The following is a 13,187-nucleotide window of genomic DNA, read 5'->3' as shown; positions in this document are numbered from 1 at the left end:
TCTGAAGTGTCACCCACAATATCAAATTGCTTAAAACTTTCGAATTTCTTTAGAATTTCATCTTTGAAATTTGCATGGTTTGAACTTTTATCGACTTTTTCAGCAATTATCACTACATCATTAGAGTTGTCATCATAGGCAACGTCAATCACATCGTGCAAAATGGCCTACAACAGTACAATACAATCATTATGCATGAGAAAAAAAATACTTCCTCAAGTTTCTTATATGAGCAAATTTTCACTTTTTAGGGTACATTGGACTGAATACAAGATATGGTGGAAAAAATTTTATATATGAAACAGGAGGGCATATGGACTATTAGAAACGTTCATAAAGCATAAAATAATATAAAAAACAAAACAGCAGTGCCACAACTTGACTAACGGCTTCAATTGTCTCCCCCTTAATAAATTTGTTGGCTTTTTCACTGATTATCATTAAATCATCAGAGTCATCGTCATCATCGAAAATGTCGATCACAACACGAGAAACCGGACTTTCACCATGTCCGGTTTCACATTTTTCAGCCATTCGTACATTATGCAGTACACAGACAAATTAACATAACATCAAACTAAATCTTGTTGACAACGGTAGAACCAAACTTTGATCTACATCAAAAGCAAAAATAAAAAATCAAAAGACAAGTTGAGTCAATTATTACACAATGAAATTCCTCCCTTACGGTAAAGACAAGTTGAGATATTCAAAACCATGGAGGATGGTTAAACATAAAATTCTGCAATGAGACTTCCAAAAAGACAAATACTACTAACTACAAAGCTTTCGGCTAAGCTTTATTACAGTTGAATTCACAGAGCAAACAAATGAACTAGGGGCAGGGAAAAATAAAAATCAAACGACTATTGAGTAGCTTTGACAGTTATATGATATCATAAGATGCTCATCCAGCAAACTATCAACAAGCAACATCAGCAAGTGGAAATTACACACCAGTTTTTGCTCCAACTGTGGAATAATCATGCTTGTGTTAGTAGCCCCTTTCAATTTTCAGCCAAAAAAGGAGCTTGTGTCATCATATCAGCAACATCAGCATTAGAGTCAACATATATTCAATTGCCCTGCTGCTACTGCCCTCTCCTTCCATATTAATCTGTTCAATGGAAATTACTTCAAAGCTGCGAAAAACTCTCCAAGCAACAACATGTTTCTGATCAAATGTTTCACAGAATCCATCCGAAGTCTCCAAATCAGACTCTACCAGTACCAAAAAATTGATGGTTCAAATCCAACTCAGACAAAAAGGAACACAGCAAGCACATTGTCGAAACAAGAATACGATACGATAATTAGTACAAAATCTTCTAGTCCGTGCACACAAACTGCAAATCATTGAACAAAGTCTTGTACATCTTCTCATTCATATAAAAATCCCTCTTCTTACATTCATCAAGCAATTCAAAAGCATCATCAACCCTTCCTTCACGACACAGTCCTTCCAAAACAGTCTTATAAGTAAGATGATCCGGTGACCTAGAATTACTCAACATATCAAACATAACCTCAATAGCATCCTCAAACCTCCGTTCCAACGCAAGACTACAAACAATAATCACATAAGCACTAGTACTAGGAACCAAACACTTAACCCTCATTTCCTTATAAAACCCAAAACCTTGTTCCACCCTCCCTTTCTCACACAAACCCTTAGCAATATAACTATAACTATAACCATTAGGCTCACAAGCATACAACCCCATTTCCCGAAAAACCCTAATCGCCTCATCAAGCTCTAAACACTTAGAATAAGCTTTAATAATCATATTCAAAACAAAAATATCAGGTATCACACCATTAGCCTTCATTTGCTTAGTCAAGGACCGAACCGAATGTAAATAAACATAACAAACATTCAATTTATTAAACCTGCGTAAAAGTGAGTTGAACAATAAAGTATACGTTTCAAGATTAGGTTTACAATCTTGTGAGTTTAACATTTTGTTATAAACATCAAATGCACGGTTAAAGAGGAACTTGCGGCTACAACAAAAACGGATGATGGTGTTATAAAGAGGGAGCGTGGGATCACACGCGCCCGCAATTACTTCTTCTACTAGGGTTTCGGCTTGTTGGTAATGGCGAGAAGTGATGAGGTGGTTGATGATGGTTAAGTAGGTTAAGGAAGTGTGTTTGTAGGAACGTTGTTGGGATGTCCAACGGAAAATGTCAAGAGCGAGATCGGGATCGGATTGGGAGGCTAAAGCATTATTAACATCGGCAGGGGTGAAACCAGGTTTGAGGTGGTTGATCCATGATTCGAATTGTTTTTCTAGAGGGGTTTTTGATGGGGATGAGGATGTTGGGGTGGTGGTGGTGGTGGTGGAGAAGGAGGAGGAGAGTAGAGAGAAGGTGGAATGAAGAAGGGGTATATTGAAGATGCGTTTTGTGGTGATGATGTTGATGATGGACATGGCCATGTTTGATTCAGAGCAGAGTCCCCAAAACCCTCTCTCAGCTATCACAGTGATAAACCACTCACAATGTGAGTTTTTTTTTTTTTTTCCTTTTTGTTTTTCTCCAGGAAAGTCCACCTGAAATTTTCATACACATGATAAAAAAAGTTTAACTTCATTTGTCATTTAGTCCAAAACATGAAATATGAGTTAATTTTGGTGATGAGTCTTAAAAGTAAGTTGATGTGGCATTTTTACCGGGATGTTTTAATAATTTGTTGAATATTTTTACATCCGCTTTGCTTTTATTTTTACATCCGCTTTGCTTCTACATTTATAACTCCCTGATATTCTCTAATAGGTAAATAAATTTATAGTTTATTCTTAGTAATTTATGAACTTAACTAAAAAAAAAAAGAATTCAGATGTGTGCCAAAAAATTTCTTTTAGGATTGGACTAAAAGATGTTTACCTGCAAAGGAAGGAAGGAGCATACCCTGACAATGGAGCCTACACCACCAATAAAGGAAAGTGAGTTTATTGAACCAACCTTAATTGTTTAAACTTGAGCAAAAATATATTCACACAAAAATTAAACTCTTTACCACTCACTCACTTACATCCTCATACTTCTAAAATTTCTCATATTATTTGAAAGGGACTTAATTTAGCTCATACACCAAAACAACAATTTGTAATATATAATAGTAAAAAAAAAAAAACACCTCCTGCTAAACAGTGGAAAGCATCAAAGCAACCCTGACACACAAATGAAATAGATACATATGAATTTGTATGAAATGGGATTCTTAAGGACTATGCACTTCCCTCCCTTAACTCAAAGACATAAACCTAGAAACTTTAGAATTCCACACTTAATTTTGATCAACTTCCATATAAATTAATATGTTCAGGAAGAATTATTATACTATTATTATATACAGATAATTTTGATCAATTTGAACCATTTACGTCTTATTGAAAAAAAATCTTTAAAAAATATTTTATGATTTGAAACTAATTTTGCAGGTACCTTTGAGGAGAAAAATATGAAAAATTTCAATGAGATAGTTGTTCTTTCTTCTTGAACTACATTCCCTATATAAGTCACTCAACTACTTCAACTCATTCATCACTCCTCCTGAATCTCGCATCAACCTGTTTTCAGATAAGACATTCATGTTAAGCCACACATTCTATATTAATATGTCACTTGCTTAAATCAAATTCGGAAAGGAGCCAGGCATAACCAACCAAGTTTAAAGACATGTGATGCTAAGAGTATCTCCCATTGTAGTCACATATTAATTTCTTAACCTTAGCTAAATATTACTTATTTTGTTGTTCAAGATTGGAACATTTTAATGTGGTAGACATGATCGTTTCAGTTTAAGGACTGTTTTTTAGTAAAGAAATCTTTAATTAATTGAGACTCCTAAGAAATCGATGTTGGTGGTATTCTAGAGGTGGTTATTGACACTAATTTATCCAAATACATGAATATTCAACCCCAAAAATATTTTCTTACTTTAAATTCTGCAACAATATAGTTTATAATATACCACCTCTAGAATACGACCAACACTCCAACAATCAAACAAAATCATATATTAAAAGATGGTTTCTACATGCAAAACAAATTAAAATGAAACGCATATTTCACAAAAGAGTTTCAATTTCAATATGCTATTTTGTATATTTTACTTTCAGATTTCAATAATTTCGTTTTCATGTATTTTAGTTGTCATATTCAAGAGGTGAGAATTTATTAACTACACCCATTTGTTCTATGGTAATCTCAGAAAGACACAGAAACAACAAAAGAAGATATAAACCATAAATAGGTTGAAAACAATATTGGTAATCTGTTAGATCTTGAAAAAGAAAAAGAAAAATCGTAACAAATGATAGCTTACATGATAAAAGATTACATATCCGGTCATAAACTCCATGGATGAACCGAAAGATGACCGAAAATTGTGTTTCTTGCGACAGAGATACAACGTCAACTTAAAAAAAAAAATTGAAAAACTGAACAAATAGAAAGAAACTAGACGATAAGAGTAAGATATTGACAGTGTTGGTAATGGCCGTTTGAGGGTAGATGGTGGTGGGGGGCGGCAACAAAAGGGGGAGGAAGTTAGGGTTTGTGTTAGTGAAGCTTGTGGAGAGAAAAGTTAATAATAATAATTGGAGAGTGATTAACCGAGAGTTAAGAAGATTGAAAATAAAAATAGAGAGTAATAAATCATACGGATTCCAAACCAAAATCCAATGGACTTCAAACCAAAATTAAATTAAGTTAATTTTTTATTTTTTAATTCAATTAAATCTTTGCTGCAAAAATAATATTATCTCGCCAATAGTTAGTTGGTTCGGTGGTGATTGACGATTAGAGGTGGGAATAGGCTAGGCCGAGCTAGGCTTTGCCAAGCCTGAGCCTGGCCTGTCAAAAAATCGAAGGTCTGAGCCTGGCCTGTGGCCTATCATAGGCTTAAATTCTAGGCCTGAGCCTGGCCTTTTGAAAGTCTGATGTGGCCTGTTAGCCTGTTTAAAAGCCTATTTCATATGAACATATTTAAATAAATAATTATATTTATTTTGAAATATACTTATGAACTAATAAAATAATGTTCCATTTGATATTTTAGAGAATTTGACTATATATGTCATCATATTTCAATTCTAATTTATAATAATACATTTATATATGTTAAAAACTAATGTAGATTAATAAACTTAAATTACTTAAAAAGTTAATAGATTTATAATTTAATCAAAGTATAAATTTTAATATATAAATAATAATCGTAATAAAAATATTATTCATGTTAACTTAAATAGGCCGGCCTAGTAGGCCTCAAAGGCTTTTTTAATGGCCTGCGGCCTGGCCTTTTTAGCTAAATAGGCTTATAAAAAAGCATTGGCATGCTCTATTTAAACAAATAGGCTGGCCTGGCCTGAGCCTATGTAGGCTAGGCCTTAAGGCCATGTAGGTCGGCCTGGCCTGTTCCCACCTCTATTGACGATATACTTGGTATGAAAAAAACAATTCGATCCCCGCAATTACAATTGAAAGACGGCTGGAACCACTTGAAGTCTGAATTGACACCTGAATAAAAGTGGATCGTAGTATTAAATTTATTGACAATTAATATTATTTTTACAATTTTATCCTTTAAAAAGATTTAAGGGTATGCTGATAAAAAAATAATGAGTGCTATTGGATATTTGAAAGGGGTCATATAAAAAGGATGAAAAATCTTATATTTAGGGAATTACATCATTTGATTTTTCGGCTAACCGTACGTGATAAAAGTCAAGGTTATCAAAACCGGACCGGACCGGCCGGTCGAACCGGTCGGACCTTGAACCGGTCATAAAAACGGTTCGGTTTTGAGCAAAAATCGGATAGGAAACCGACAGGCAAAAAAACACGTGAACCGGGGTCGAACCGGGTTGAACCGGCGAACCGGGCGGGCGGTTCAAGCGGCTTTGCAGATTTTTTTTTTTTTTTATAAAAAAAATAGGGCAAAACGACGTCGTTTTAATTTATTTTTTTAAAAAAAATATGAAACAAAACAACGACGTCGTAGGAATAGGAAATGTTTTTGTTTTTCATCTATTTTTCATTTGGTTTGAATTATAAATTTTATTTTATTTTGACTTGTGATATTTTATCTTTTTAATGTGTGAAATTATGAAATATTGAGCAATTATTCATATATATTTATTTATATATTAATTAAAATATATATTTAATTAAAAACGGTTCGACCCCGATTGAACACGGTCCGACCAATTGAACATTGAACAGGTGAGCTTGTCGGTTCGATGACCGGTCCGGTTCTGACAACCTTGATAAAAATAATCTAATAAGATAACAAGTATTATACAAGACACAAATTATCGATCTATAAAAATTTAAGAGTTAAATATGATTTTAATTCCTTCAAATCTAACATTTTTTTGTGGACAAAAACAACACAAGACAAACATTTAAGGTATTGAACAAACTCTGTGTTGTACGATGTTTCGTGGACAAAAAATTATTTCGGTATTTTAGACAATTTGTGTAGAGAACAAAAAGTTGTCTCGTGGCTCTGTAGGGGACAAGAATTTCTATTTTTGTCCTATCCATTGACCTCCCGTTTGTCCAGTACCAGGAAATGTTTTAAAATCAAACATCGTACAACAGAAATTGTCATGTCCAGTCTTTTATTAACGCACAATGTCATTCATATTTTTTTATTTACCTCCGCCAGATATTAATCATCACCGATGGAATGAATTTTCAATAAGAAAGTAATTCAAGTGTTAAGGATCTTGATCTCTTAAGCATGTGGTTAGAGGTTCGATTTCTGACTATACAATATGAAAAAATTCGGTTGAAATAGAGAACCTACTTTGTGTGCTCTCCGATGTAGATTAGTTATCATCAACCTATGAAGCACAAACTCTGACACGGACACGACGACACCGCTAATGTAAAAAATATAGGACACCGACACCGCTACATATTTATAAAAGATATAAATTGAGAATCAATATATATAAATCTAAGTTGAGCAATTTATTTCTTAAAAAAAAATTTAAAACAAGATATAATAATATTTTACCATTTATTATGTTACTTTGTTTGAGACTTAAATTTTGTAATTATTTTTGTTCTTTGATTTTTTTTATAGGTGAGCCTCACTTCTTTCAAGGATCTTACTTGTGTTTCACAAAGGTAAAGAAATGTTTTTCTATCAAATTTAATTTGGTATTACATGAATATGTCATTAGTAAAAGAATTTGAGTCATACCAAATAATTTGTGGTGCAATCTATTAACAATTACTTTTCTGCAAATAGACAATGAAAACATCTATATATATAAATCCTAAATAGTTCTCCTACCATTAATCATAACCCTAATTGTATCAACCAATCATAGCCTTTAGTTAATTTTTTTTGTGTGGATAAATCAAGAGTTAGATAGTAAGTGAAATGTTTTAATTCATACCATAAATGCAATAAATCATTATAATGGATTACTAAAATGCTTGCCTCACTCAATGCAAAAAAATAATGTTTGTCTCACTACTTACATTTGAAATTGTTATGAAAGGTGAAACAATCACCTCTTTTAATATTTTTTTTAGTGTCAAGTCTTTTCATTGACATTCCCACTATAATAAAAAACGGTTTTGTGAATTTATATATATATGGGCATGTGGAATTTCTATTTTGAAGGGTTATTAGTATTGTAGAAGAATTGTATGTTTCTGAAATTTTGTGATTTTATTGTATTTTTTTTTTCATATTCAACGAGTGAGAGTATATTGTTGATTTTGCAAGTATATATAAATTTTGATGTTCTTTATTCTATTTTAACACTTCGTCACAATCATTGTATACTGACCCTTCTAAAGCCAACCCTCTTTCTCATCCTTATTTCTTCATTTCTTTCCCTTTTAATATTCAATATTTATTTTCTTCTTAACATTCTTATTCTCTAATTTTTTATATTTCTGTAGTGAGACTTTGTATGATATTTACGAAACACTACAAATAAATTGTTTGAAATGCAAATACAAATATAATTCATATTGTTAATATTTTTAATTAAGTTTTATTGTTAATATAATTTTGATAACATCTATTGTTTCAATTATTAATTTACTATTTATACAAATAATTTTTTGACGCTTCATTATAAAACAACTCAGCCCGTGCATCGCACGGGTAAATCGTCTAGTTAGTCCAAAACATGAAATATGAGTTAATTTTGGTGATGTGTCTTAAAAGTAAGTTGATGTGGCATTTTTACCGGGATGTTTTAATAACTAGATATCCGACCCGTGCAACGCACGGGCAAGCATTTGTTATATATTTTAATTGGTAGTACCATGATAAATAATTAGGCATAATATTAAGATATCAAACATTGACCTAAAAATAATCGAATAATACGAAATAGTACAATAATAATGACATAGGTCAATCAATAATACAACACATGATTTTTAAAGTAGAACTTGAAACTCATACTAATCCAAATATAATAAAACAACACATGGTTCACACCATAATAAAACATCACATGGTTCTTAAAACATAAATAATTTCATATAATATCCCGATATCATTATAAATTAAACTAAATATAATATTTATCTGATTAAATACAGCACTCAAGATTATATGATTAAATAATGACATAAGATTTTTTAAATATAACCAACTAGACAAATGTTAATTATTAACATAATACAACCATATAATAAGGAAAATATAAGAAAGGCTACATAAAATCATACAGCTCCAGTGCATTTTTTAGATATATAAAATTTGAAAATTAATATTAAATTTAATGGATACGGAAAATGGATACACAAAACATAGAGCGTATAATAAAGGCTGCATAAAATCTTACAGTCCCCGTGCAGTTTGTAGAGATATAGAATTTGAAAATTAATATTAAATTTAATGGATAAACAAAATGGATACACAAATCATAGAGCGTATAATAAAGAGTAAAGACTACATAAAATCTTACAGTCCCCGTGCATTTTTGAGAGATACGAAATTTGAAATTTATTTATGGTAAAACATATATCATATTACACGGTTACATTATGAACTTATAAATTTCATAAAAAATTAATGTAATCTTGAATGGATAGACAAAAATGGATACACAAAACATAGAGCGTATAATAAAGTCTAAATAAAATCATACAGTCCCCGTGCATTTTTGAGAGATACGAAATTTGAAATTTATTTATGGTAAAAGATATATCATATTACACGGTTACATTATGAAATTATAAATTCAATTAAAAAATTAATGTAATGTTGAATGGATAGACAAAAATGGACACACAAAACATAGAGCGTAGGATAAAGTCTACATAAAATCATACAGCCCCCGTGCATTTTTGAGAGATACGAAATTTGAAATTTATTTATGGTAAAACATATATCATATTACATGGTTACATTATGAAATTATAAATTCAATTAAAAAATTAATGTAATCTTGAATGGATAGACAAATGGATACACAAAACATAGAGCGTATGATAAAGTCTACATAAAATCATACAGTCCCCGTGCATTTTTGAGAGATACTAAATTTGAAATTTATTTATGGTAAAACATATATCATATTACACGGTTACATTATGAAATTATAAATTCAATTAAAAAATTAATGTAATCTTGAATGGATAGACAAAAATGGATACACAAAACATAGAGCGTATAATAATGTCTACATAAAATCATAAAGTCCCCGTGCATTTTTGAGAGATACGAAATTTGAAATTTATTTATGGTAAAACATATATTTATGTTTACACGGTTACATTATGAAATTATAAATTCAATTAAAAAATTAATGTAATATTGAATGGATAGACAAATGGATACACAAAACATAGAGCGTATGATAAAGTCTACATAAAATCATACAGTCCCCGTGCATTTTTGAGAGATACTAAATTTGAAATTTATTTATGGTAAAACATATATCATATTACACGGTTACATTATGAAATTATAAATTCAATTAAAAAATTAATGTAATCTTGAATGGATAGACAAATGGATACACAAAACATAGAGCGTATGATAAAGTCTACATAAAATCATACAGTCCCCGTGCATTTTTTAGAGATACTAAATTTGAAATTTATTTATGGTAAAAGATATATCATATTACACGGTTACATTATGAAATTATAAATTCAATTAAAAAATTAATGTAATGTTGAATGGATAGACAAAAATGGACACACAAAACATAGAGCGTAGGATAAAGTCTACATAAAATCATACAGCCCCCGTGCATTTTTGAGAGATACGAAATTTGAAATTTATTTATGGTAAAACATATATCATATTACATGGTTACATTATGAAATTATAAATTCAATTAAAAAATTAATGTAATCTTGAATGGATAGACAAATGGATACACAAAACATAGAGCGTATGATAAAGTCTACATAAAATCATACAGTCCCCGTGCATTTTTGAGAGATACTAAATTTGAAATTTATTTATGGTAAAACATATATCATATTACACGGTTACATTATGAAATTATAAATTCAATTAAAAAATTAATGTAATCTTGAATGGATAGACAAATGGATACACAAAACATAGAGCGTATAATAATGTCTACATAAAATCATACAGTCCCCGTGCATTTTTGAGAGATACGAAATTTGAAATTTATTTATGGTAAAACATATATCTATGTTTACACGATTACATTATGAAATTATAAATTCAAATAAAAAATTAATGTAATCTTGAATGGATAGACAAATGGATACACAAAACATAGAGCGTATAATAAAGACTACATAAAATCTTACAGTCCCCGTGCATTTTTGAGAGATACGAAATTTGAAATTTATTTATGGTAAAAGATATATCATATTACACGGTTACATTATGAAATTATAAATTCAATTAAAAAATTAATGTAATGTTGAATGGATAGACAAAAATGGACACACAAAACATAGAGCGTACGATAAAGTCTACATAAAATCATACAGCCCCCGTGCATTTTTGAGAGATACGAAATTTGAAATTTATTTATGGTAAAACATATATCTATGTTTACACGGTTACATTATGAAATTATAAATTCAATTAAAAAATTAATGTAATCTTGAATGGATAGACAAAATGGATACACAAAACATAGAGCGTATGATAAAGTCTACAAAAAATCATACAGTCCCCGTGCATTTTTGAGAGATACGAAATTTGAAATTTATTTATGGTAAAAGATATATCATATTACACGGTTACATTATGAAATTATAAATTCAATTAAAAAATTAATGTAATCTTGAATGGATAGACAAAATGGATACACAAAACATAGAGCGTATGATAAAGTCAACATAAAATCATATAGTCCCCGTGCATTTTTGAGAGATACGAAATTTGAAATTTATTTATGGTAAAACATATATCATATTACACGGTTACATTATGAAATTATAAATTTCATAAAAAATTAATGTAATCTTGAATGGATAGACAAAAATGGACTCACAAAACATAGAGCGTATAATAAAGTCTACATAAAATCATACAGCCCCCGTGCATTTTTGAGAGATACGAAATTTGAAATATATTTATGGTAAAACATATATCATATTACATGGTTACATTATCAAATTGTAAATTCAATTAAAAAATTAATGTAATCTTGAATGGATAGACAAATGGATACACAAAACATAGAGCGTATGATAAAGTCTACATAAAATCATACAGTCCCCGTGCATTTTTGAGAGATACTAAATTTGAAATTTATTTATGGTAAAACATATGTCATATTACACGGTTACATTATGAAATTTTAAATTCAATTAAAAAATTAATGTAATCTTGAATGGATAGACAAAAATGGATACACAAAACATAGAGCGTATAATAATGTCTACATAAAATCATACAGTCCCCGTGCATTTTTGAGAGATACGAAATTTGAAATTTATTTATGGTAAAACATATATCATATTACATGGTTACATTATGAAATTATAAATTCAATTAAAAAATTAATGTAATCTTGAATGGATAGACAAATGGATACACAAAACATAGAGCGAATGATAAAGTTTACATAAAATCATACAGTCCCCGTGCATTTTTGAGAGATACTAAATTTGAAATTTATTTATGGTAAAACATATATCATATTACACGGTTACATTATGAAATTATAAATTCAATTAAAAAATTAATGTAATCTTGAATGGATAGACAAAAATGGATACACAAAACATAGAGCGTATAATAATGTCTACATAAAATCATACAGTCCCCGTGCATTTTTGAGAGATACGAAATTTGAAATTTATTTATGGTAAAAAATATATCTATGTTTACACGGTTACATTATGAAATTATAAATTCAATTAAAAAATTAATGTAATCTTGAATGGATAGACAAAATGGATACACAAAACATAGAGCATATGATAAAGTCTACATAAAATCATCCAGTCCCCGTGCATTTTTGAGAGATACGAAATTTGAAATTTATTTATGGTAAAAGATATATCATATTACACTATTACATTATTAAATTATAAATTCAATTAAAAATTTAATGTAATCTTGAATGGATAGACAAAATGGATACACAAAACATAGAGCGTATGATAAAGTCTACATAAAATCATACAGTCCCCGTGCATTTTTGAGAGATACGAAATTTCAAATTTATTTATGGTAAAACATATATCATATTACACAGTTACATTATGAAATTATAAATTTCATAAAAAATTAATGTAATCTTGAATGGATACACAAAACATAGAGCGTATGATAAAGTCTACATAAAATCATACAGTCCCCGTGAGTTAGATGAGATTGAACTATTTTATCATTAAAATTGGAATTCTTAAGTCGTGAATCGTTAATACATAGAAGTTAGAATTACTAAATTGTAGTTAGTCTAATTAAGTGAGAAATATTACTCCATTTCCTTGTGATATGAAATTCATGCTCTAATATTATTGGTAAATTTATGTTTGGTCCATTTTGTTTTTCCTCTCCATTTAGATGACGTATTTTGTAGTTACCGTTAAAATTTTGTTAGATAACTATCAACATTGTTCATAAGCTCATGTGGATATATGTTGCAAGTTTGAGTGAAGAGTAAATGTTATGTGATAAATATAAGTTGTTAGCAAAATGAAATCTCTTGAACCAAGAAAAACTTAATGAATGGAACCCAATA

At 29.8% G+C, this 13,187-nt stretch overlaps 1 protein-coding gene across 3 annotated transcripts in view; it reads right to left on the bottom strand.

The window, feature by feature from the left end:
- Window positions 1-587: 587 nt before the first annotated feature.
- LOC123920131 (pentatricopeptide repeat-containing protein At3g25210, mitochondrial-like) overlaps window positions 588-13,187 on the bottom strand; it is an 82,534-nt gene continuing 69,934 nt past the window's right edge. The window contains exons 1-4 of one of the 3 annotated variants that reach the window (XM_045972281.1): window positions 4,334-4,646; window positions 3,451-3,575; window positions 2,890-2,927; window positions 588-2,555 (exon numbers count right to left, since the gene is read on the bottom strand). In XM_045972281.1, coding sequence (XP_045828237.1) covers window positions 1,329-2,441 — 1,113 coding nt within the window. In that variant the 5' untranslated portion in view covers window positions 2,442-2,555; window positions 2,890-2,927; window positions 3,451-3,575; window positions 4,334-4,646 and the 3' untranslated portion in view covers window positions 588-1,328. Of the gene's footprint in view, window positions 2,928-3,450; window positions 3,576-4,333; window positions 4,647-13,187 lie in introns of those variants that run through there. The other 2 variants (XM_045972282.1, XM_045972283.1) reach the window with 2 other exon arrangements.

Source organism: Trifolium pratense, linkage group LG4 (assembly GCF_020283565.1).
Source record: "Trifolium pratense cultivar HEN17-A07 linkage group LG4, ARS_RC_1.1, whole genome shotgun sequence".
In the NCBI taxonomy this organism is placed as follows: Eukaryota; Viridiplantae; Streptophyta; class Magnoliopsida; order Fabales; family Fabaceae; genus Trifolium; species Trifolium pratense.
Note: the sequence above shows the minus strand (reverse complement) of the source record. Positions and strands in the feature narration are given on the sequence as shown.